The sequence below is a fragment of the Embiotoca jacksoni genome, unplaced genomic scaffold (genome assembly GCF_022577435.1).
Source record: "Embiotoca jacksoni isolate LCO1_2020_lvr unplaced genomic scaffold, fEmbJac1.0.p SCAF_114, whole genome shotgun sequence".
Taxonomy (NCBI): domain Eukaryota; kingdom Metazoa; phylum Chordata; class Actinopteri; family Embiotocidae; genus Embiotoca; species Embiotoca jacksoni.
The window spans coordinates 464,704-485,000 of record NW_027185246.1 but is presented as its reverse complement, the minus strand read 5'-3'; the positions used below and the strand labels follow the sequence as shown (position 1 = coordinate 485,000).

The 20,297-nt window shown below is 46.9% G+C and overlaps 1 protein-coding gene across 2 annotated transcripts in view; it reads right to left on the bottom strand.

The window, feature by feature from the left end:
• LOC138194819 (collagen alpha-6(VI) chain-like) overlaps positions 1–20,297 on the bottom strand; it is a 34,215-nt gene that overhangs the window by 1,206 nt on the left and 12,712 nt on the right. Inside the window, exons 8-40 of one of the 2 annotated variants that reach the window (XM_069143815.1) lie at positions 19,569–20,147; positions 18,482–19,042; positions 18,039–18,397; positions 16,710–16,791; positions 16,483–16,628; positions 15,631–15,723; positions 14,484–14,537; positions 14,081–14,152; positions 13,961–13,987; positions 13,827–13,871; positions 13,365–13,418; positions 12,883–12,945; positions 12,653–12,718; positions 12,441–12,494; positions 12,263–12,298; positions 12,125–12,187; positions 11,632–11,694; positions 8,563–8,625; positions 7,909–7,971; positions 7,467–7,517; positions 7,336–7,371; positions 6,971–7,033; positions 6,799–6,861; positions 5,757–5,792; positions 5,645–5,681; positions 5,547–5,558; positions 3,535–4,028; positions 2,560–2,656; positions 1,795–2,448; positions 1,618–1,705; positions 1,364–1,542; positions 838–1,008; positions 535–570 (exon numbers count right to left, since the gene is read on the bottom strand). In XM_069143815.1, coding sequence (XP_068999916.1) covers positions 535–570; positions 838–1,008; positions 1,364–1,542; positions 1,618–1,705; positions 1,795–2,448; positions 2,560–2,656; positions 3,535–4,028; positions 5,547–5,558; positions 5,645–5,681; positions 5,757–5,792; positions 6,799–6,861; positions 6,971–7,033; positions 7,336–7,371; positions 7,467–7,517; positions 7,909–7,971; positions 8,563–8,625; positions 11,632–11,694; positions 12,125–12,187; positions 12,263–12,298; positions 12,441–12,494; positions 12,653–12,718; positions 12,883–12,945; positions 13,365–13,418; positions 13,827–13,871; positions 13,961–13,987; positions 14,081–14,152; positions 14,484–14,537; positions 15,631–15,723; positions 16,483–16,628; positions 16,710–16,791; positions 18,039–18,397; positions 18,482–19,042; positions 19,569–20,147 — 4,560 coding nt within the window. The remainder of the gene's footprint in view (positions 1–534; positions 571–837; positions 1,009–1,363; positions 1,543–1,617; positions 1,706–1,794; positions 2,449–2,559; positions 2,657–3,534; positions 4,029–5,546; positions 5,559–5,644; positions 5,682–5,756; positions 5,793–6,798; positions 6,862–6,970; positions 7,034–7,335; positions 7,372–7,466; positions 7,518–7,908; positions 7,972–8,562; positions 8,626–11,631; positions 11,695–12,124; positions 12,188–12,262; positions 12,299–12,440; positions 12,495–12,652; positions 12,719–12,882; positions 12,946–13,364; positions 13,419–13,826; positions 13,872–13,960; positions 13,988–14,080; positions 14,153–14,483; positions 14,538–15,630; positions 15,724–16,482; positions 16,629–16,709; positions 16,792–18,038; positions 18,398–18,481; positions 19,043–19,568; positions 20,148–20,297) is intronic. The other variant, XM_069143816.1, reaches the window with a different exon arrangement.

Here is a 20,297-nt window from a genome sequence, read left to right as displayed (position 1 = left end):
TACAGCGTTACAGCGTTTCAGCGCTACAGTGTTACAGCGTTTCAGCGTTACAGCGCTACAGAATTACAGTGCTACAGCGTTACAGCGCTACAGAATTACAGTGTTACAGCGTTTCAGCATTTCAGCGTTACAGTGTTACAGCGCTACAGTGTTACAGCGCTACAGTGTTACAGCGTTTCAGCGTTACAGCGCTACAGAATTACAGCGCTACAGCGTTACAGCGTTTCAGCGCTCCAGAATTACAGCGTTTCAGTGTTCGTGTTTCAGCGTTACAGCGTTTCAGCGTTACGGTGTTACAGTGTTACAGCACTACAGCGCTACAGCGTTACAGGGTTTCAGCGTTACAGCGTTTCAGCGCTACAGGGTTACAGCGCGACAGCGTTACAGGGTTTCAGCGCTTTCGCATTTCAGCGTTACAGCGTTTCAGTGTTCGTGTTTCAGTGTTACAGCGTTTCAGCGCTACAGAATTACAGCGCTACAGAATTACAGCGTTACAGCGTTTCAGTGTTCGTGTTTCAGTGTTTCAGTCATTACCTCTGGCTTGCTGCGTCTTCAGCACGATGTTTGGATCTGTGGGAGACGACATGTTACATCATCACACGAGTGTGCGTTCATTGAACGGATGAACAGGTGGAAACAGAGAGGTGAGAAGACGTGTGCAGATGTGCAGGAGAGGAAACAGCTGGATCAGCTCAGAGCTCGTCATCTGATCTACGTGCAGAAAGTTCAGGCTGCAGAACCGGAACCAAAACCAGAACCAGAAGCAGGAGAACTCTGCTCAGACTGTTGAGGTGTTGGAGGTGTGAGAGGAAGTTCCATCCGTCAGTCAGGACTTACGCTGCGAGCTACACGTCTGCAAACATTGGTGCTCCGTGTTAAAGCGGTTGGCGTTTCCGCCGCAGCCGCCGAACCAGAAGGGAGAGCATGCAGCCATGTTTGAGTCAAAGAACCATCGTTGGACAACGTCGCCACACGGGACGCCAGAATCAGAGTCCAGCTCGCAGACGGCTGCAAGCAGAGCACACGTTTACTACACGCTGACAGGAGGAGGCCTCCTCCTGCAGCTCCACGAGGAGCTCCACCTGAGGATGAGGAGGCTGCTGGTGGAGCTCAGCAGGGAGGACACAGTTGATGACATCATCTCTGTGCGACGTGCGACAGAAACGTGAAACGTGGAAAATGCAGGACAGAGAAGACAAATGATGACAAGCTGTTTTAGTTTGTGATGATGATGATGATGATGATGATCAGAGGGAACTCTTCTCCCTTCAGATCAGAGTTCTGGATCATCCATCCGCCCGTGTGTGTGTGTGTGTGTGTGTGTGTGTGTGTGTGTGTGTGTGTGAGTGTGTGTGTGTGTTACCGTTAACCAGGTCTCCTGAGATGAATCTCTGTCCGTCTCCTCTGGTCAGACTCTCGATGATGTCCAGCTGTCCGGTCTGAATCTGTCCCCCCGTCTGCTCCAGAAACACCCCCTCTTCTTCCTCCTCCTCCTCCTCCTCCTCCTCTTCGACCTCCACCTCCAGCTGAGCCGAGCCCTGACTGGACCCACAGACCCGTTTTATTAATGATCAGAAACATGTTGAAGCTTGGTGATGTGCGTGGACGGTGAGTTACCCTCTGATGGATGTTTGTCCTCCATCTTGTCTGCTCAGCTCGTTGCAGGTCCGTCTGATCGAGGACGGAGGATACGAGTGGATTCCCTCTGAAAGAATCACAACGTGAAGTTTACTCAAGTAAACCATTAAAGTTCTGACACCTGACGTCCTCCTGCAGAGACAGTCGCGCTCTTACTTTGAAGGGCTGACAGGAAGACCCTGAAGAAGCGCTGGGCGTAGCGCTGCTCGTCAGCCTTCAGCCGGCTGAAGTGGATCAGGTGCTGCTCCACCGGCGGACTGGCCAGCTCCTCCACCTGCGTCCGGTTGTAGCGGTCGCCGACCGTCACCACGAACAGCGCCACCCCCTCACACTTGGCCTTCTGGGAGATGTAGTGCAGCTTGGCTCGGTCGTGCCAGGCGGTCTGGGCGGCCACCACGGTCAGCAGCGCCCTCCTCCTGCGCGGCTGACCCGCCTTCAGCAGAACCTCCTTCAGGGTGAAGTCCAGCGTCTGTCCCAGCGCCGAGGGGCCGCTCTGCTGCTGCATGTTCTTCGTCAGGTGCGTCTTCATCCGCTGCCGGTTCTGGTAGGTCTGCAGGTCGAACTCCATCTTGGCGGTCTGGGCGGAGCCCTGCTGGACCACGGCCACCCGGGCCCGGTTGTCGGCCCGGCGGGGCTGAGGGCTCACGACCAGCTGCTCCACCACGGAGCCCAGCAGCCGCTGAGCGCCGGCGTACTCGTCGGCCCACATCTCCCTGGAGCCGTCCAGAACCATCACCAGGTCCACCTCGGCCTGCTGAGGCTGCAGCGGCTCCTGGATGAAGGAGCAGTCCTGGGACGGCCTGCAGGGGTCTGAAGGAGCAACAGGAAGCAGAGGTGTTAGGTGGAGGTTTATAACCAAAGACCGGTGTCCTTCTGTCTGCTGGACATCACTGAGGACAGAACACTCCTCATGGCGCTCACCGTAACAGATCGCACAGTTCTTGATCCTCCGGAGGTCCTCGGCCCAGTCCGGCTGCCTCCCCAGAACCGTGAAGACGGAGCGGCCCGAGTCGTCCACCTGACAGGAGACAGTGGATCTGACCAATCTGATCGGAAACCTGACGATACTACGTCCCGCCCACCGATATCTGTAACCTGACTGCACCACAGACCTGTCAATCAAACAGACACGCCCCCAAAAACAGGTCTTCTTGAATCTTCTTTTCTAATGAATGAGGGATTATTTTCAGATGGACCTCCAGAAAACTAAGAAGAAGGAGTGACTTTAGCTAACAACACCGAGATAACTGATGGACACATTTTATTCACTTTGGATTTGATGAGAGAAGTTGAATGGGAGTCTATGGAGCCGGAGGCTTTTTGGAGCCGACCTCTAGTGGCACTCGCTGGTATTGCAGCTGAAGACACTTCTGGATCGGAACCATTTTACAGACCTGAAGCTACGAACTCTTTTATAAACAGACTGATTTCAGGAGAGAAGTTGATGTTTTTTTAATGGGAGTCTATTGGAGGCAGCATTCGTGGCCATTAGTGGTACTGCACCTTTAGGCTCTTCTACATCGGCTTCACTTTTCCAACCTGGAGACAACGAACAGTTGTAAATACAGTCTGCGAAACCATCCTCCAGGAGGATCCTCCAGAGAAACCTCCGGAGGAACCTCCGGAGGAACCTGATCAGCTTTAACTGGCTCTTTTAAAGAGGAAGGAGCTGCAGCTCAACTCATCCTGTTTCCAGCAGAGAAGTAAACGATCACATCGTCTGCAAAGAGCGGGAAGAAAAGTCCCGACCGGGACACTCTGCTCTCCCCAACGGTTGTTTTTTTTAATGAATCACGTCCAACATGACACCAAATCTGAGCTGAGACCGTTTGTGGAGAACGATCACTCCCTGGGGGCGGAGTCTAAGTTCACGGACTGCTGACGAATCACACCTACCTCCATCGCCCGGCTGACAGCGGGAGCGTTCCTCAGAGACACGACCGCCGGGACGATGTCGAGGCCCCGGTACTCCATCATGGCGGTCACGATGTCGTCGACGTCCTGCGAAGGCCCGTTGGAGAAGAAGACCGCCACCTTCCTGATCAGCACTCCCGATCGGACGCGTTTGAAGACGTTCTGGCCCACGAAGCGCATGGCGGCCCCCAGGTGGCGCCGGTTGGACGTCCTCTCCAGGGCGATGTTCTTCACGGCCTCGATCAGCTGGTTCTTGCGGCGGTAGTCCTGGAAGCGGATCAGGTACTTGGTGTAGGCGCTGTACGCCACCACGGCGACGCGGGCGCCGGTCGGACAGTTGCTCTCGGCGACGCTGACGTCGTCCAGCAGGGAGAGGAGGGCGGAGCGCTGCGTCTCGAAGGCGTCCGAGGTCACGTCCTCCGACATGTCCAGGCCGAAGACGAGCTCGGTGGGGAGGGCGGGGCACAGGGATCGATCTGAAAACCAACGAAGAAGAACAGCAGAGCAGTGAAAAAAAGAAAAGGAAAGAGGCGGCTTCACTCCAGCATCTCAAAAGTCCAAACACCAACCTGCCCAGTTTGTCTCGTATCAGGATACATTTAATGGGAATTTGATGAACCGGACATTTTAAAAAACACCTCCAGCTGCTGTGATATTTACACAATCATTAAAACGTGTCTCCATTGGGAATAAAGTGTTGAGACGTTTGGTTGATTTTGTTTTATGATGTTAAAAAATTTGTGAAAAGATTTAAAAGAAATCTCCCACTGAAATGAATAGAAAATCCCCCCAATGAGTGAAAACCCAGACAACTTAGAAGCCCTCCAACTCTGTCAGACTTTACAGTAGAAACATCGTTCGACGTCTGAACGGGTCACGAGGCTTCGAACTTTTACCGACTAAATCTGTGTTTTGATATCTGTTACGGTTTTTACGAAATCGTAGTTTAATTTTGTAAAAGTTTTGGGACTCTTTAGTTTTATAATGGGTGTGTGTTGGACGGAATGTTCAGCGTCAGTGATGATGTCACGCGTGATGTCACACGTGATGTCACACATGATGTCACACATGATGTCACACTAACTTTTGACCCCCTCAAATATTGTTAAATAAAACGTGGTTAATCCTGTTTCCTGCCCACCGTTTTCTCTTAATCCAGACAGTTTAATGTACAAACTGTCTGGATTTTTGTTGGCTTTCACCCAGTCGGACTCTCGTTGTGATACGACTCTCGGTTTGGGCTGAAATCCCCTCCGAGCGCCGAGTGCTCCCAACAACTCTCCAATAGACTCCCATTATATGTGAGCTCTGAAACTGCTGCTCAAAACCAAAATGGAGGGTATCTCTAACCTGCGACCACACCTGTATAATACACAGCAGGTACATGAAATTCACTTCAGTTGTTCACGACGAGCTTCTGTTTCAGACGGTGAAAGAATTGTTTCCATCGGACTTGTAGTTTTTGTTTTGGGAGGGATTTTTCCAAAGCTGTTCTCCTGGTTTGCCTGTTGGTTCTGCCAGTGAAAGCTCACTGCCCCGCTGGAAGGGCAGGAGTCGTCATAGCAACCAGTCACTCAGCAGGTGTAACCATAGCAACCAGTGACTCAGCAGGTGTAACCATAGCAACCAGTGACTCAGCAGGTGTAACCATAGCAACCAGTCACTCAGCAGGTGTAACCATAGCAACCGGTCACTCAGCAGGTGTCTGAATGTTTTACGTTCTCCTTCCTTCCAGTTTTAAATGTATTTTTATGCTTCTGTAAACTTGAATTCCATTTAAAGCCCTTTAAATTGAGAACCACACAAGTGAACCTGAAGGTGGCGCCGGCGGACAGCCAGCAGGATTCATCCTGACTAGGTGGAGGTGTTGACATGTGACTGTTAGACGTTTACGCCGTTTAAAGAATACAAACTGATGAAGCTGTTCGTCCGACGTCAAAGAGCTCCGGCTGACGTCGCCGACGTTACCTGACTGTTACCATGGAGATACGTACCGATGGAACAAGCTGCGTGGGAGACGGACAAAAACAGAAATCAGAGATGTTTGAACTGTGTTGTTTCTGTGAAGCGGTCGGAGGAGCAGCGAACGTACCACAGTTATCTCTGATGTAGGTGACCAGCTGACACTCCTGACAACACAAAACATCGGCTGTAAACACAGTTCACACGGTTCAACGTTACACCTGGCAGGTGAGGGGACCTACTGTCATGTCTTTATCTCCAGGAGGACCTCGGGGACCCTGCAAGAGGAGACGTCATTCATCAGCATGTGACTTTATTTTTTATTTTAGGAGAATCTCTAACGTTCAACTTTCCGTTGAACTTGTTTTCACTTCTTTTTTCTGATCAGACAGAAACAGATCAATAATTCAATTAAAGCTGAAGTCAGCAGATCTTTGTTCGCAACATAAAACATGTTCACAGGAAAGGTATTATTATTATTACATTTTATTATTATTATTGACTAGTCCGGTTTTTTTTTTTAAATCACTAAATATAAATTTCAGCATCACGTGACAGAGAATCAGGAACAGTTGGATGTTTTAACTTCAACATTTTTACAATTATTCATCAAAAACAGCTGCAGGTTCGTTTATTTTTCATTTTCTGTTTAACTGATCAACTGGTTGGAAACATTTCATATATTTTTGGGTATTTTGTTGCTTCTTTTCTTCCTTGTTTTTACCTAAACTGTGATTTATTATTATTATTATTGTCATTTTAACAGATATGTGTGTTTCACGTGTTCTTCACACATTGAACCATGAACATGTTCCAACACCACATCTCCAGTGGGTAAAATGTGTTTCACATGGAGATGATTTATGAATGTTTTCTGATCAAACAGATTCTCAGATCGCTTGTTTTACTTACAGGATGGCAAACTGAATGTCTGGAGATTTTTTGATGACTCTGATGTTCGAACTATTAAAAATAAACATCAACACCTGTCCTGATCACCACAACTGTTCCTGTAATCTGTCATTAAACATCAGCTGGTTTCAGATTCAGGATTCATATGAAGGTCAGATGAACCTCAAAGAAGAATTTCCAGACAGTTTTTGCTGAAATCACAAACAGACTTCTTTTTATAACTTAATGTTCTTTCTTACAGATGATGAGAAAAAATATTGAAATTATATTTTTACACCTGTTTTTATTTTAAAGATGTTTCCAAACCTGCAGAATAAAACTTCACTATAAAAGTCCCCTTTTAGACTGATCTGGATCAGCTGCAGGACTCACCTTGTGTCCTGGATATCCTGGATCTCCGGTCACTCCCGACTCTCCCGGCCGGCCCGAGTTTCCCTGCAAACAAACAAACAAACAAACAAACAAACAAACAAACAAACAAACATCACACATGAACCAAAAACCTCCGTCGTTCTAAAAAGCGTGTCGCTCGGTGGACTCTCACCCCGCGGCCTCGGGTCCCTTTACTGCCTGGAAGTCCTGCCGGTCCCTGAAGACCGTCTTCACCCTGCAGAGACACATTCATTCATCATCTGAAACTCAACACGTCTTCATCCATCAACACGTCTTCATCCACCAACACATCTTCATCAACACGTCTTCATTAACACATCTTCATCCATCAACACGTCTTCATTCATCAACACGTCTTCATCAACACGTCTTCATCCATCAACACGTCTTCATCAACACGTCTTCATTCATCAACACGTTTCCTGTCTCTGGCTTCATTTCTTGGATCACTGACAGTATAATTTCAGAGTAAAGACTCAGTTTACCACCTCGTCTTCCTGCCGTGTCGGCACTCACCGGTAACCCGGGGTAACCAGGGAAACCAGCATCTCCCTGTACGGAGACAGAAGAGGTCATCGTCATGGAGAACGTTTCATGAATGTAAAACTATTAAAGTAGAAGATTCTTCGTTACAACGTCTGCTTTACCTTCACACCATTGGGTCCTGGAGATCCGGACCCGTCCCGGCCGTCCTGACCCTGAAACAGAACCCAACAGAACCCGCAGTCAGATGGACCCTGAACATCTCAGAGTACCGACACAGAGAATCTGGACAATCTGGATAGTCTGAAAAAGGTGGTGGAGAGGAGGATGCTGAACAAACTATTATCCATATTGGATAATCCTGACCACCCTCTCCACCTGCTGCAGGGACAGAGGAGGACGTTCTCCAAAAGACTCATCCAGCTGCTGTCACAAGGACAGATACAGGAGATCATTCCAGATACAGGAGATCATTCCAGATACAGGAGATCATTCCCTCATTCATTGCTTCTGTATGCTGCTGTAGCAAAAAAATGTCCCCTCGGGGATTAATAAACTAACCTAAACTAACCTAACCTAACCTGACCTAACCTAAAACCGACTCACCGGCATCCCTCGAACTCCCAGCGGACCTGCAGCTCCTTTATCACCAGGCTCTCCGGGCTGGCCCTTCATCAACAACAACAACGTCAACAACAATAATAACAGCGACCACATCAACAATAATAATAACAACAACAATACGGAGCTTTTATTTCTGTCAAACACAATCAGGATCCTGCCAGAGATTAAAACACATTTATGACTGAAGGGCAGATAATCGATAATGAATTAATAACGTCAGAAAAAGATGGAATTTTTTTTGGTCTGTTTAATATTTTGTTCTTTGGTTTATTGAAACTTTCTGCTGGTTTATTAATTGGTTTATTAATCAGCTCCCTCGATTTATTCATTGGTTCCCTCTGTTTAAAAATCTGGTTCGTTGGTTATCATAATTCCCTTCCTCTGGTTTATTAATCCGTTTCCTCAATTTAATAATTGGTTCCTTTGGACCTGATCTATTCCCACTGTTTATTAATTGTTTAATTAATCGGTTCTCTTCATTTATTAGTTGGGTTCTTTAATCTGGTCCTTCTGGGTTTATCAATTGGTTTTCCTGAGTTATTAATTGGTTTCTGTGTTTTATTATTTATGTTTATCACGTTTATCACGTTTATCATGTTTGCTGAATCACAAATGCGATGAAATGATGTCACACACTTTCTGTCCAATGGCGCCGCGGCGTCCGGCCGTCCCCGGGTTCCCAGCCAGTCCCGGTCCGCCCTTCAAAAGAACACAGAGTCAGAGCAACACCAAGAGACCCTGAACGCATCGTCTGAAGACATAGGTTAGAAATGGTCGCCATAGCAACATGACAGGAGGACTGAAGTGTCTGAGTGTGAGCGGAGCGCGGCAGACGAGCTTCCTGCTCAGAGCTGCAGATCCGAGTCGTAAATCTGTCGGACCGACTGGACGTTCATTAGGAAGACGTCGTTACTGGACGTTAGCGAGCAGACGGTTTCAGAGCGAGGACGACATGCAGCCGGCTGGATGAGACTCAGACTCACAGGAATCCTGGAGGTTCCTGACGGCCAATAGACTCCCATTATATGTGAGCTCTGAAACTGCTGCTCAAAACCAAAATGGAGGGTGTCTCTAACCTGCGACCACACCTGTATAATACACAGCAGGTACAGTGGGTACGGAAAGTATTCAGACCCCTTTACATTTTTCACTCTTTGTTTCATTGCAGCCATTTGCTAAAATCAAAAACGTTCATTTTATTTCTCATTAATGTACACTCAGCACCCAATCTTGACAGAAAAAAACAGAAATGTAGAAATTTGTGCAAATTTATTAAAAAAGAAAAACTGAAATATCACATGGTCATAAGTATTCAGACCCTTTGCTGTGACACTCATATTTAACTCACATGCTGTCCATTTCTTCTGATCCTCCTTGAGATGGTTCTACTCCTTCATTGGAGTCCAGCTGTGTTTAATTAAACTGATTGGACTTGATTAGGAAAGGCACACACCTGTCTATATAAGACCTTACAGCTCACAGTGCATGTCAGAGCAAATGAGAATCATGAGGTCGAAGGAACTGTCCAAGGAGCTCAGAGACAGAATTGTGGCAAGGCACAGATCTGGCCGAGGTTACAAAATAATGTCTGCAGCACTCAAGGTTCCTAAGAGCACAGTGGCCTCCATAATCCTTAAATGGAAGAAGTTTGGGACGACCAGAACTCTTCCTAGACCCGGCCGTCCAGCCAAACTGAGCAATCGTGGGAGAAGAGCCTTGGTGAGAGAGGTAAAGAAGAACCCAAAGATCACTGTGGCTGAGCTCCAGAGATGCAGTAGGGAGATGGGAGAAAGTTCCACAAAGTCAACTATCACTGCAGCCCTCCACCAGTCGGGGCTTTATGGCAGAGTGGCCCGACGGAAGCCTCTCCTCAGTGCAAGACATATGAAAGCCCGCATAGAGTTTGCCAAAAAACACATGAAGGACTCCCAGACTATGAGAAATAAGATTCTCTGGTCTGATGAGACCAAGATTGAACTTTTTGGCGTTAATTCTAAGCGGTATGTGTGGAGAAAACCAGGCACTGCTCATCACCTGCCCAATACAATCCCAACAGTGAAACATGGTGGTGGCAGCATCATGCTATGGGGGTGTTTTTCAGCTGCAGGGACAGGACGACTGGTTGCAATTGAAGGAAAGATGAATGCGGCCAAGTACAGAGATATCCTGGAAGAAAACCTCTTCCAGAGTGCTCTGGACCTCAGACTGGGCCGAAGGTTCACCTTCCAACAAGACAATGACCCGAAGCACACAGCTAAAATAACAAAGGAGTGGCTTCGGGACAACTCTGTGACCATTCTTGACTGGCCCAGCCAGAGCCCTGACCTAAACCCAATTGAGCATCTCTGGAGAGACCTGAAAATGGCTGTCCACCAACGTTCACCATCCAACCTGACGGAACTGGAGAGGATCTGCAAGGAAGAATGGCAGAGGATCCCCAAATCCAGGTGTGAAAAGCTTGTTGCATCATTCCCAAGAAGACTCATGGCTGTACGAGCTCAAAAGGGTGCTTCTACTCAATACTGAGCAAAAGGTCTGAATACTTATGACCATGTGATATTTCAGTTTTTCTTTTTTAATAAATTTGCACAAATTTCTACATTTCTGTTTTTTTCTGTCAACATGGGGTGCTGAGTGTACATTAATGAGAAATAAAATGAACTTTTTTGATTTTAGCAAATGGCTGCAATGAAATAAAGAGTGAAAAATTTAAAGGGGTCTGAATACTTTCCGTACCCACTGTACATGAAATTCACTTCAGTTGTTCACGACGAGCTTCTGTTTCAGACGGTGAAAGAATTGTTTCCATCGGACTTGTAGTTTTTGTTTTGGGAGGGATTTTTCCAAAGCTGTTCTCCTGGTTTGCCTGTTGGTTCTGCCAGTGAAAGCTCACTGCCCCGCTGGAAGGGCAGGAGTCGTCATAGCAACCAGTCACTCAGCAGGTGTAACCATAGCAACCAGTGACTCAGCAGGTGTAACCATAACAACCAGTGACTCAGCAGATGTAACCATAGCAACCAGTCACTCAGCAGGTGTAACCATAGCAACCAGTCACTCAGCAGGTGGCTGAATGTTTTACGTTCTCCTTCCTTCCAGTTTTAAATGTATTTTTATGCTTCTGTAAACTTGAATTCCATTTAACGTTTATTAGAAACGTATGTTAGAGCAGCAGCTCCAACAACAGCCTGCAGAGGGCGCTAGCAGCCATCGGTTTCCTCGTAAATAAAGATGTTGACTTGTGTTGTTTTGTCCGATGTTGTAAAGTTCTGTTCTCTCAGAACCGGGTCCACCGACCCGACCCGACGTTCTGACTGACAGGATCCAGCTCTGATCTCTAACGGGATCCAGATGAGTCCAGATGTTGAGACGTTGTCTGTCAGTCTGAAGGATTCGTCACCGACAGGTCCCGCCCCCTTTAACCACAGCCTTCAGGATGAAGATGTAATGAGCTGGAGGTTTCCGGAGATTTGGAGGAAGGATTTTATCAGAATTCATGTGTTAAAGGACACGTCCACAGTTTCTAATTGTGAATGTGTACGTGTGTGTGTGTGTGTGTGTGTGTGTGTGTGTGTGTGAGAGAGTGTGTGAGAGTGTGTGAGAGTGTGTGTGAGAGTGTGTGTGAGAGTGTGTGTGTGTTTATACATCCATCTTTCTGTTATCAGGATTAACAAAATATGTTTTGTGTGTCTGAGGTGACGCTCTGACCTGAGGTCCAGGAAGGCCGGGGATCCCTCTGGGTCCAGGTTGACCTCTGACCCCTCTGGTACCCTGCAGAGACAGAAGGACTGAGTCAGGACCAATCAGCAGCTATCAGTGATGTCATCAACCATCAGTGATGTCATCGTTGGTTTGTGAACGTTATACAGACACGCCCCCAAAAACAGGTCTTCTTGAATCTTCTTTTCTAATGAATGAGGGATTATTTTCAGATGGACCTCCAGAAAACTAATAAGAAGGAGTGACTTTAGCTAACAACACCGAGATAACTGATGGACACATTTTATTCACTTTGGATTTGATGAGAGAAGTTGAATGGGAGTCTATGGAGCCGGAGGCTTTTTGGAGCCGACCTCTAGTGGCACTCGCTGGTATTGCAGCTGAAGATACTTCTGGATCAGAACCACAGACCTGAAGCTATGAACTCTTTTATAAACAGTCTGTGATCAGGACGGTCAGGTCCTTTAACGGTGAAACTCACCTGAGGACCTGAAGCTCCGGGGCTGCCCTGCAGTCCTGCAGCTCCAGGTTGACCTGGTGCACCCTGCAGAGACAAAGACACACACAGTTTAGCATTGTGTCCTGCAGCTCTCACAGCTCTGAGGGTTTGATTTCATACCTTTTCTCCAGCAGGTCCTCGTCTTCCATCAGGACCCTGAACAGCAGACAAACATGACGTCAGCAGGATCAATGAACCCGATCGGACAGTGTTTTCTCACGTTTTTAACCATTATTAACATATCTGTAAAATCTGAGAAGAGGAAGTGTCCTGTCAAAATAAAAGCACAGGATCTCACCGGGTTTCCGACGACGCCGCTCTCACTGGGCTGGCCGTCCAGCCCAGGTGGACCCTGAGGACAGGTGAAGACAAGTTATATAAACACAGAACATTTACACAGAATACAAATCTGCAAGACTTCGGATGGAATTAAAACAAATTAAAAGTATATTAAAACAATAAACACCTCCTGAAAATGAAACATTCATCAATACTGAAAAATTCTCTTACCAGTAAACCCTGATTACCGGGGTCTCCTTTAGCTCCTGGGGAGGTGTTGTCAACTCCTGATTCACCCTAGAGGACAGAAAACAGTGAGGAGGGGGAAGAGGAGGAGGAGGACGAGGAGGAGGAGGAAGAGGATGAAGAGGAGGAGGATGAAGAGTAGAAGAAGAGAGACAGCTTCTTTCCATCCATCATGTGACGGAGGCTCTGATCGAAGAGGAAACGCTGGAACTCACCGGATCTCCTCTCAGTCCTCGCTCTCCTTTAGGCCCCGCCTCCCCTCTGATACCAGGGATACCCTGAGGACGACACATCAGCCTGTCAATCACCCAGCTGGGAGGTCAGAGGTCAACATCTCATCTGAGGAGCGTGACGGTTAAAGAGGAATTCCACTGAACCACAGACACACAATTTGTTCACACAAAATAACACACGTTAACACAACATGTTAACACAACACGTTAACACAACACGTTAACACAACACGTGACCACAACACGTGACCACAACACGTTAAAACAACACGTTAACACAACACATTAACACAACACGTTAACAACACATTACCACAACACGTGACCACAACACGTTACCACAACACGTTACCACAACACGTGACCACAACACGTTACCACAACACGTTACCACAACATGTTAACACAACACGTTAGTATGGATCCGTATGGATCATGGTGGGGTGTAGCGGTTCTTGTTGTACCGGGTTTCCTGGGTCTCCTCTCAGTCCTCGACCTCCATCTGTTCCCGTCACTCCCTAAAAACAGAAACACAGAAACAGCTCAGCTCCGGAAATCCGTCCAATCAGCTGTTTCCTGAACACGCCCGACTGCTTCCTCCGGACACACAGACAGAAACCTTCAGTCTCTTTAGTAAATAAGCTGTTGGAGGGTTCCAATGCTTTTATTTTGAAATAACCTGAAGGTTCTTCCAGTTTACTCTGACTGTTAAACCTCTTCGTTGGAACCGTTTGATCTGAGCTGTCAGACATGAAACATGTTTCCAGACTCTCGGAGGACGTCGTTATCTGTGAGCTGGCTAACATTCTACTTCCTGTTTACATGTCTCCGGTCCCGGGGCGAGTCTCTGAAGACGGCTGGGCTGATGAGGAGGATGATGATGATGAAGAATGTTTTTATTACGAAGAACAGACGGCGGTTGGTACCTGTTGTCCGTTGACTCCGTCCAGCCCGTCCTCTCCGTCTTCGCCCTGCAGCATTGGAGAGAAAAGTCGGGATGAGACGCCGCACACTCAAACACCGCATGACATCACTGTGACATCACTGTGACATCACTCACCCTGTTTCCCCGCAGACCTCTGAAGCCCTGCAGAGACGAACAGCAGAAGTTAGATGGACATAGTCAACATGTGGACAGACAGCAGCGTCTGTCCAGAGTGATAACGAGACACCGAGTTACCTTCTGTCCTCGGAGTCCTGAGCAACCCTGAACGCCCTGAGGTCCACTCGGCCCGGGAGGCCCCCGCTCGCCCTGCAGGACACAGACAGGGTGAGGACGGACGCAGGACACAGACAGGGTGAGGACGGACGCAGGACACAGACAGGGTGAGGACGGACGCAGGATACAGACAGGGTGAGGACGGACGCAGGACACAGACAGGGTGAGGACGGACGCAGGATACAGACAGGGTGAGGACGGACGCAGGATACAGACAGGGTGAGGACGGACGCAGGACACAGACAGGGTGAGGACGGACGCAGGAGAAACGCTGATGTTTTTTTCAAGAAGTACAAGTGGATCATTGAAACCAACTGAAGTTCTCGATAGAAAATGAAAATTTTAACAACGAAGCAGCACTCACGGCGACGCCCTCCTCTCCGGGGAAGCCGAGGAATCCCTTCTGTCCCGGGACGCCCTGTTCAGAGACACACAAGCAGGAAATGGGTCAACAGCTGAAAACTCCTCCCACATCGTCTGAACAAACTCCTCCCACATCGTCTGAACAAACCACTCCCACATCATCTGAACAAACTCCTCCCACATCACCCGAACAAACTCCTCCCACATTGTCTGAACAGACTCCTCCCACATCGTCTGAACAGACTCCTCCCACTTCACCTAAGCATTATCTTCATGTTGGCGTTAAACATGTTTCATCTGTTCAACTCTGGGGGACGCTCATTTTTCTCAGAGCTTCTCAACTGTCAATCAGCCAATTAAAGATAAAAAAAAAAAAAAAAAAAAAAAAAATCTTAATTTGATGATTTATTTTCAATGTAACATTCATATGTTTTGAGTATTAATCTGTTATTGTTCACATAAAAGAAGCTGATTCAGCTGGTTTGGGTGGAGCTCAGCCATGTGAATAAATGTTACTGATCTAAAAGCATCGAAGAGCTGAAGGCTTCACTTTACAACCACTTTTCACTAAATTGAATTAAAATCTGAAATAATTCATCCCGTTCATTTTTTTGATAGTTTTTAAAATGTTGATATTGATCGAACAATCAATGCAATTATTAGAAACTCTGTATCTGAGGGACTTCACTTTACTTGAGTATCTGCATTTTAAGTTACTTTAAACTTCTGGAGTTTGTATTTTAAAACATTCAGTTAAGATTTCACATAAAAACAAATATAGTGTTCTGCATCGTTGCAGATTTAAACCAGTGATGACAAAAAAAGAGTTGTTTAACTTTCATATCAATAAAAAAAGGACCAAAAAACCACAATAATTGGACATAAATTAGAGATTAGAGAAATATTTGCCCTTCTTTTCTCCCATTCATTATCTCACGACCGCTCGGCTTTACCTGGTGACCCTTAGGAGGGGCCCGACCCTCAGTTTGGGCACCACGGGTCTAAACAAGTGGTAAAAACCTGCAGCAGCTCCAACAGTAACCGGCTGCTGGAGGCGTTTCGTTTACGTCCTGAAGTCACTTCCTGCTCCTGAAACACGACCTCCCGAAAACCTTCCTGACATCATGTTTATGGTTTAGAGGCGTCACCTTTGACCCCGGGGGGCCCCGAGAGCCCCGGATGCCTTCATGTCCCGAACACTTGCACATGACGTTGCAGCACTCGCGATCCGACACGGAGTCCTGCAGAGACGAGAAGCAGAAACTGATCTGAAGCATTTATAAAACAGCTTTCATACAAACGTGCTTCAAAAATTAAAACAACACACCAAAATAAAAGAAGAATAAACACAAAATAAATCAAAAATGCAGGACTAAAAATTGCTACAATAAAGTCAATAAAGTCGAATAAATGCCATCAAAATATTGATTCAAATTTAAAAACGAAATTTCTCCAAATTAAAGTCCAGATTAAAAAAGCAGGTTTTTAAGTTTCCTTTTAGTGGTTCGAAACCTTAAGACTGTTTTTATCTTTAAAGCTGCTGTAATTAATAATTAATAATTCATTAATTAATTTTTTATTTCAGATCCTCTGAATCTTCCTCAGTTTTCTGGATTCTTCAGCATTTGTTCTTCTTTAACAGGCTGAATAATCTGAATATTTTCTGCAGTTAAAACTCCCTCGGGATGTTTGTTTGTTTCTTCTGGTTTTCATTCCTACAGTCGGACACGTCGGGACACGAAAAGCTTCTTTCTGAGAAAACATTTGAACTTCCTCAAGTTTCAGCTACAAAGAAACGAGTGATGAATCAGAGAAATCATTCTCAACTAAATAATAAATAAGCTGAATTAAAGCAGAAGCAGATGAACATGTTTTCTGCAGGAACAGGCAGTTTAAACGTGTTTCTGTGTTGCTGCGACGACCTCGAAGCCACTCGTCTCTTTGAAGCAGATCAGATTCGTGTCCTGCTGGAGACTCGGTCGGCAGAGCGAAGGACTTACGATCTGCTTGAGGATGCTGCTGCCGACGCTCGGCATGCCGATGCTCAGAGGAAGCTTGTATCCGAAGCCGCGGCCGAACTCAACCATCTGCAGCCGGCCGGCGTCGCTGACTCCGTCCAGAGCGACGGTGAGCAGCGCGCTGATGCCTGAACACAAGGAGACACTTTCATTTGTACAACTTCAGCTTCTCTTTCCAGCACACGGCGGATCCTCGGCCTTTCTTTTACCCGACTGTCGCAGCTGCTCGGCTTCGTTCTCCAGCTGCACGACGTCGTCTTCGTCGAGTCCGTCGGAGAAGATCAGCAGCACCTGCAGGACGTGAGGACATCTCAGCACTTCGCTTCAACACTTCTGACCAGCTTCAGAATAAACACCGAGAAAACGTCGACATCAAGGTCGGAAACTTGATGTCATCGATCGCCGATCTGAACGAAGGGACGTAAACTTTACGTCATGTTTCATAAAAGTCTGCCGGATGAACATGAGAACTGGAAACCGTCCTCCAACGTCTCTAACGAGCCTCCTGGTTTGTTTAATCCGTCGCTGCTGAAAGATTCCTGGACGGAAATCAAAGAGCGGCGAGAGTTGAAACAACCACATGAAAATATTTGGAGCCATTAGGGTAATTTTCTTCCCGACTTCCTGCAGTCAGCCTGAAACTATACAAACTCATTTAGTGAGAATGAAACGGAGAGCAGCGTTGAACCAGGATTATGTTAAAGGGAATATAGAATTAAAACTGAATTTCATATAATATGTAACATAATGTTTGTTATAGTTCTATTAAATGACCCATTTGGTGAAGTCGGGTCTCTTTTGGTCCTTTTTGGTCACTCCGAGACCCCGTACCGTAACACCACGGATAGTCACGCACTTACAATCCTAGCGGTGGCTAGCTGGACCGGTTTGGTTTGAACACGACACGGTGATAAAATGTTAAAAACACGAGTCCATGGATATCTTTGTTCATCAGATATCTTTGTTCATCAGATGTCTTTGTTCATCAGATGTCTTTGTTCATCAGATATCTTTGTTCATCAGATGTCTTTGTTCATCAGATGTCTTTGTTCATCAGATATCTTTGTTCATCAGATATCTTTGTTCCAACCAGACTGAGCTAACTGAGCAGTTTAGTGTTTCTATGTTCTGTATTTATTCAGTTGGAGACTAGAAATCCTCTCTGTTGCTAGGTGGTTGCTAAGGGTCGGACTACTTCCGGGAGTAGTAAACACTGCGTACGTTACACAAGAGTCTGCTGATTGTATTCCAGTTGCTAGTCATACCCCATGTGTTGGCATGGAAACGGTGATCAGACTCAAAAAGTTTTGTATTTTGAGAGTGAATTGCTCCACAATATGAAAACATTTAGATTACATGTTTTATTAAGTTAAAACACGCTGTTAAAACATGTTTTAATGTGATTATGGGTACGACAGTTACGCTGTCCGGACCGTAAGCTGAACTGGCTTTTTTTCATCGGACACCAGCAGGTCAAAACTTTATGACAAATAAAGGCCTCAGAGGTGCGTGCCGGGTTGAAACTGTGTCCTTCTCACCTTGACGCTGGCGGTGGACGCGGCTCTGAACCTGTCCATGAAGAACTTGAGCATGGCAGAGTTGAAGTAGGTGGGCTGAGACAGCGGCCAGGTCAGCACTTTCCCCACCACCTCGGTGCTGTAGCTTTCGAAGCCGGCGTCGTACAGCGAGGCTCCATTGCGGTCCACCAGGTGGAAGGCCACCCTGGTCTGGATCGGTCCGGCGCTGGTGCAGCACACGTTTTTCAACGAGGAGGCGTAATAGATGATCTCCTCCAGGTGGTTCTGGAGCATCAAGTGGCTGCTGCTCAGCAGCTTGCCGATGCCTCCGCTTCTCTCAGTGATGTCGAAGCCTACGGCGATGTCGATGCTGCAGTCCTCTGCCAAGAGAAGTCTGTCTTTACCCTCGGCACTCAGACACACATGTGAAGGTTAAAAACAATAAGTTACACTGTGAGACTTACTCGAGGGCTTGTCCGGGACGTAGCAGATGCTGTCGATAACCAATTGTTTGATATTTTGGAAGCGGTCGACATTGTAGACAGGGATTAGTTTGTCCGCCGTTCCGGTGATCTGCAGGAGCTGCAGGTCGTAGACCTCTCCAACTATGATGACTATTATCTGGACCCCCATCGCCCGGAGGCGGTCGGCTTCATCCTTCACGTCATCCTGAGAGTTACCGCGTGTGATCAGCAGCAGGTTCCTGGGTAAGTTGCTGCGGCTGCCGACCGACTTCTGGAAGTACGTCCTCATGTGGTACAAGGCTTGTCCGATGTTGGTCTCTCCGCCGCGGCGTCCCAGGCTGTCGATGTGCTTGATCGCATCCTCAGCGTTGTAGTACATGTTGAGGTAAAACTCATGCTGAAAGTCGGTACTGAACTGTGCGAGTCCGACACGCACGAACTCTTCACCGACTTTAAAGCTGTTGACCAGGTCCACGGTGAACCGGGTCACGGCTTTGTGTTCGGCTGGGCTGATGTTGCTGGACTGATCCAGCAGAAAGACCAAATCGGTCCGGTCACAAGCTGCCAGAGAAAAGCAAGAGAAGGACGTCAGCACTGATGAACAACTCTAGAGTATGTAGAGCGGTTGTAGTGGAGACAGCCCCTGGTGGCCCTCAATGGTACTACACTTTAAGGCACTCCTGCATCCAATTAGTTGATTATTTTTAAATTTCCTGAACTTGAAGAACAATCGTGGGGCTGACTCAAAAAGTCATAAAAGTGACATAGCTTTGCAGAACAGTCTGAGACTGTAACACAGAACACTTCAGCTCGGTGTGCTATAAAAATAAGAGCTTTGAATGCTTTTAAAATCATATCAATGCACACTCTACACAAAAAACAATATGCATAATAAAACTTTTTTTGGACCATTTTTTTCCAGTCTCCCAGCATGCAGTTTGTTGTAATGAAGGGAAGAGAAGTTGACAAACCTTGTTGAATTATTTCTGGTGATGAAGTTCTATTTTGAGCTATTTAATTTGAGCAGCAGAGTTTCTACTGAGAGCTTTAAGTTAATTACTGTGACCACAAGTACGGAACCTCTTACCTGGCTTGGTCTTATTGCAGAGGATAGAAGAAATATTCTTGTACAGAGTTTCCAGTTTCTCAAACTCTTTCACGTAGAAGACTTTGGACGTGTCGCCTGCGGCCATGATGTGCAGCTGGTCTGTTCTTGCCTCGTCCACTCCGATGCTGAAGACGGTGATCTGGTTGGAACGCAGCTCATCAGATGACGGCTTCAGTTTCTCAGAGTCGGTGGCGTCGCCGTCTGTGATCACCATGAGAATCTGAGGCACTTTGAGCTCTCTGCGGCCGCCGTTCTTGGCAGTGAAGAAGTCTACGGAGTAGGCCATGGCGTTGCCTGTATTTGTTATGCTTTTTGGCGGTAACAAATCTTTTATTGCTTGAAGAACGGCTCTTCTAGAGGTACAATCTTTGAGAGCAAACTTGGACTCAGATTGGTTGGAGTAGAGAATGATCCCAAAGCGAGTCAGCTCCTTCCCGACGGTGGTCTGGTTCACTATGGACACCATAAAGGTTCGTATGCTTTCGAACTCTTTCTCATCTATACTTTTGGAGCCGTCCACCAGGAAAATGATATCAGCTTTATCTATCTTCTCACAATCTGGAGGAAGAACAAAGAGTGAGAGGGCAGGTTAGCGTCGAGAGTGGAGAGCTGGTTGGTTGTCATGATAAAAAAATCACGGTCGCAGTGTCAATCTGAGTGTCATGGAAAGGACTTCCTCTGGCCCTCAGGGCTTCTTCAGGTCTAACT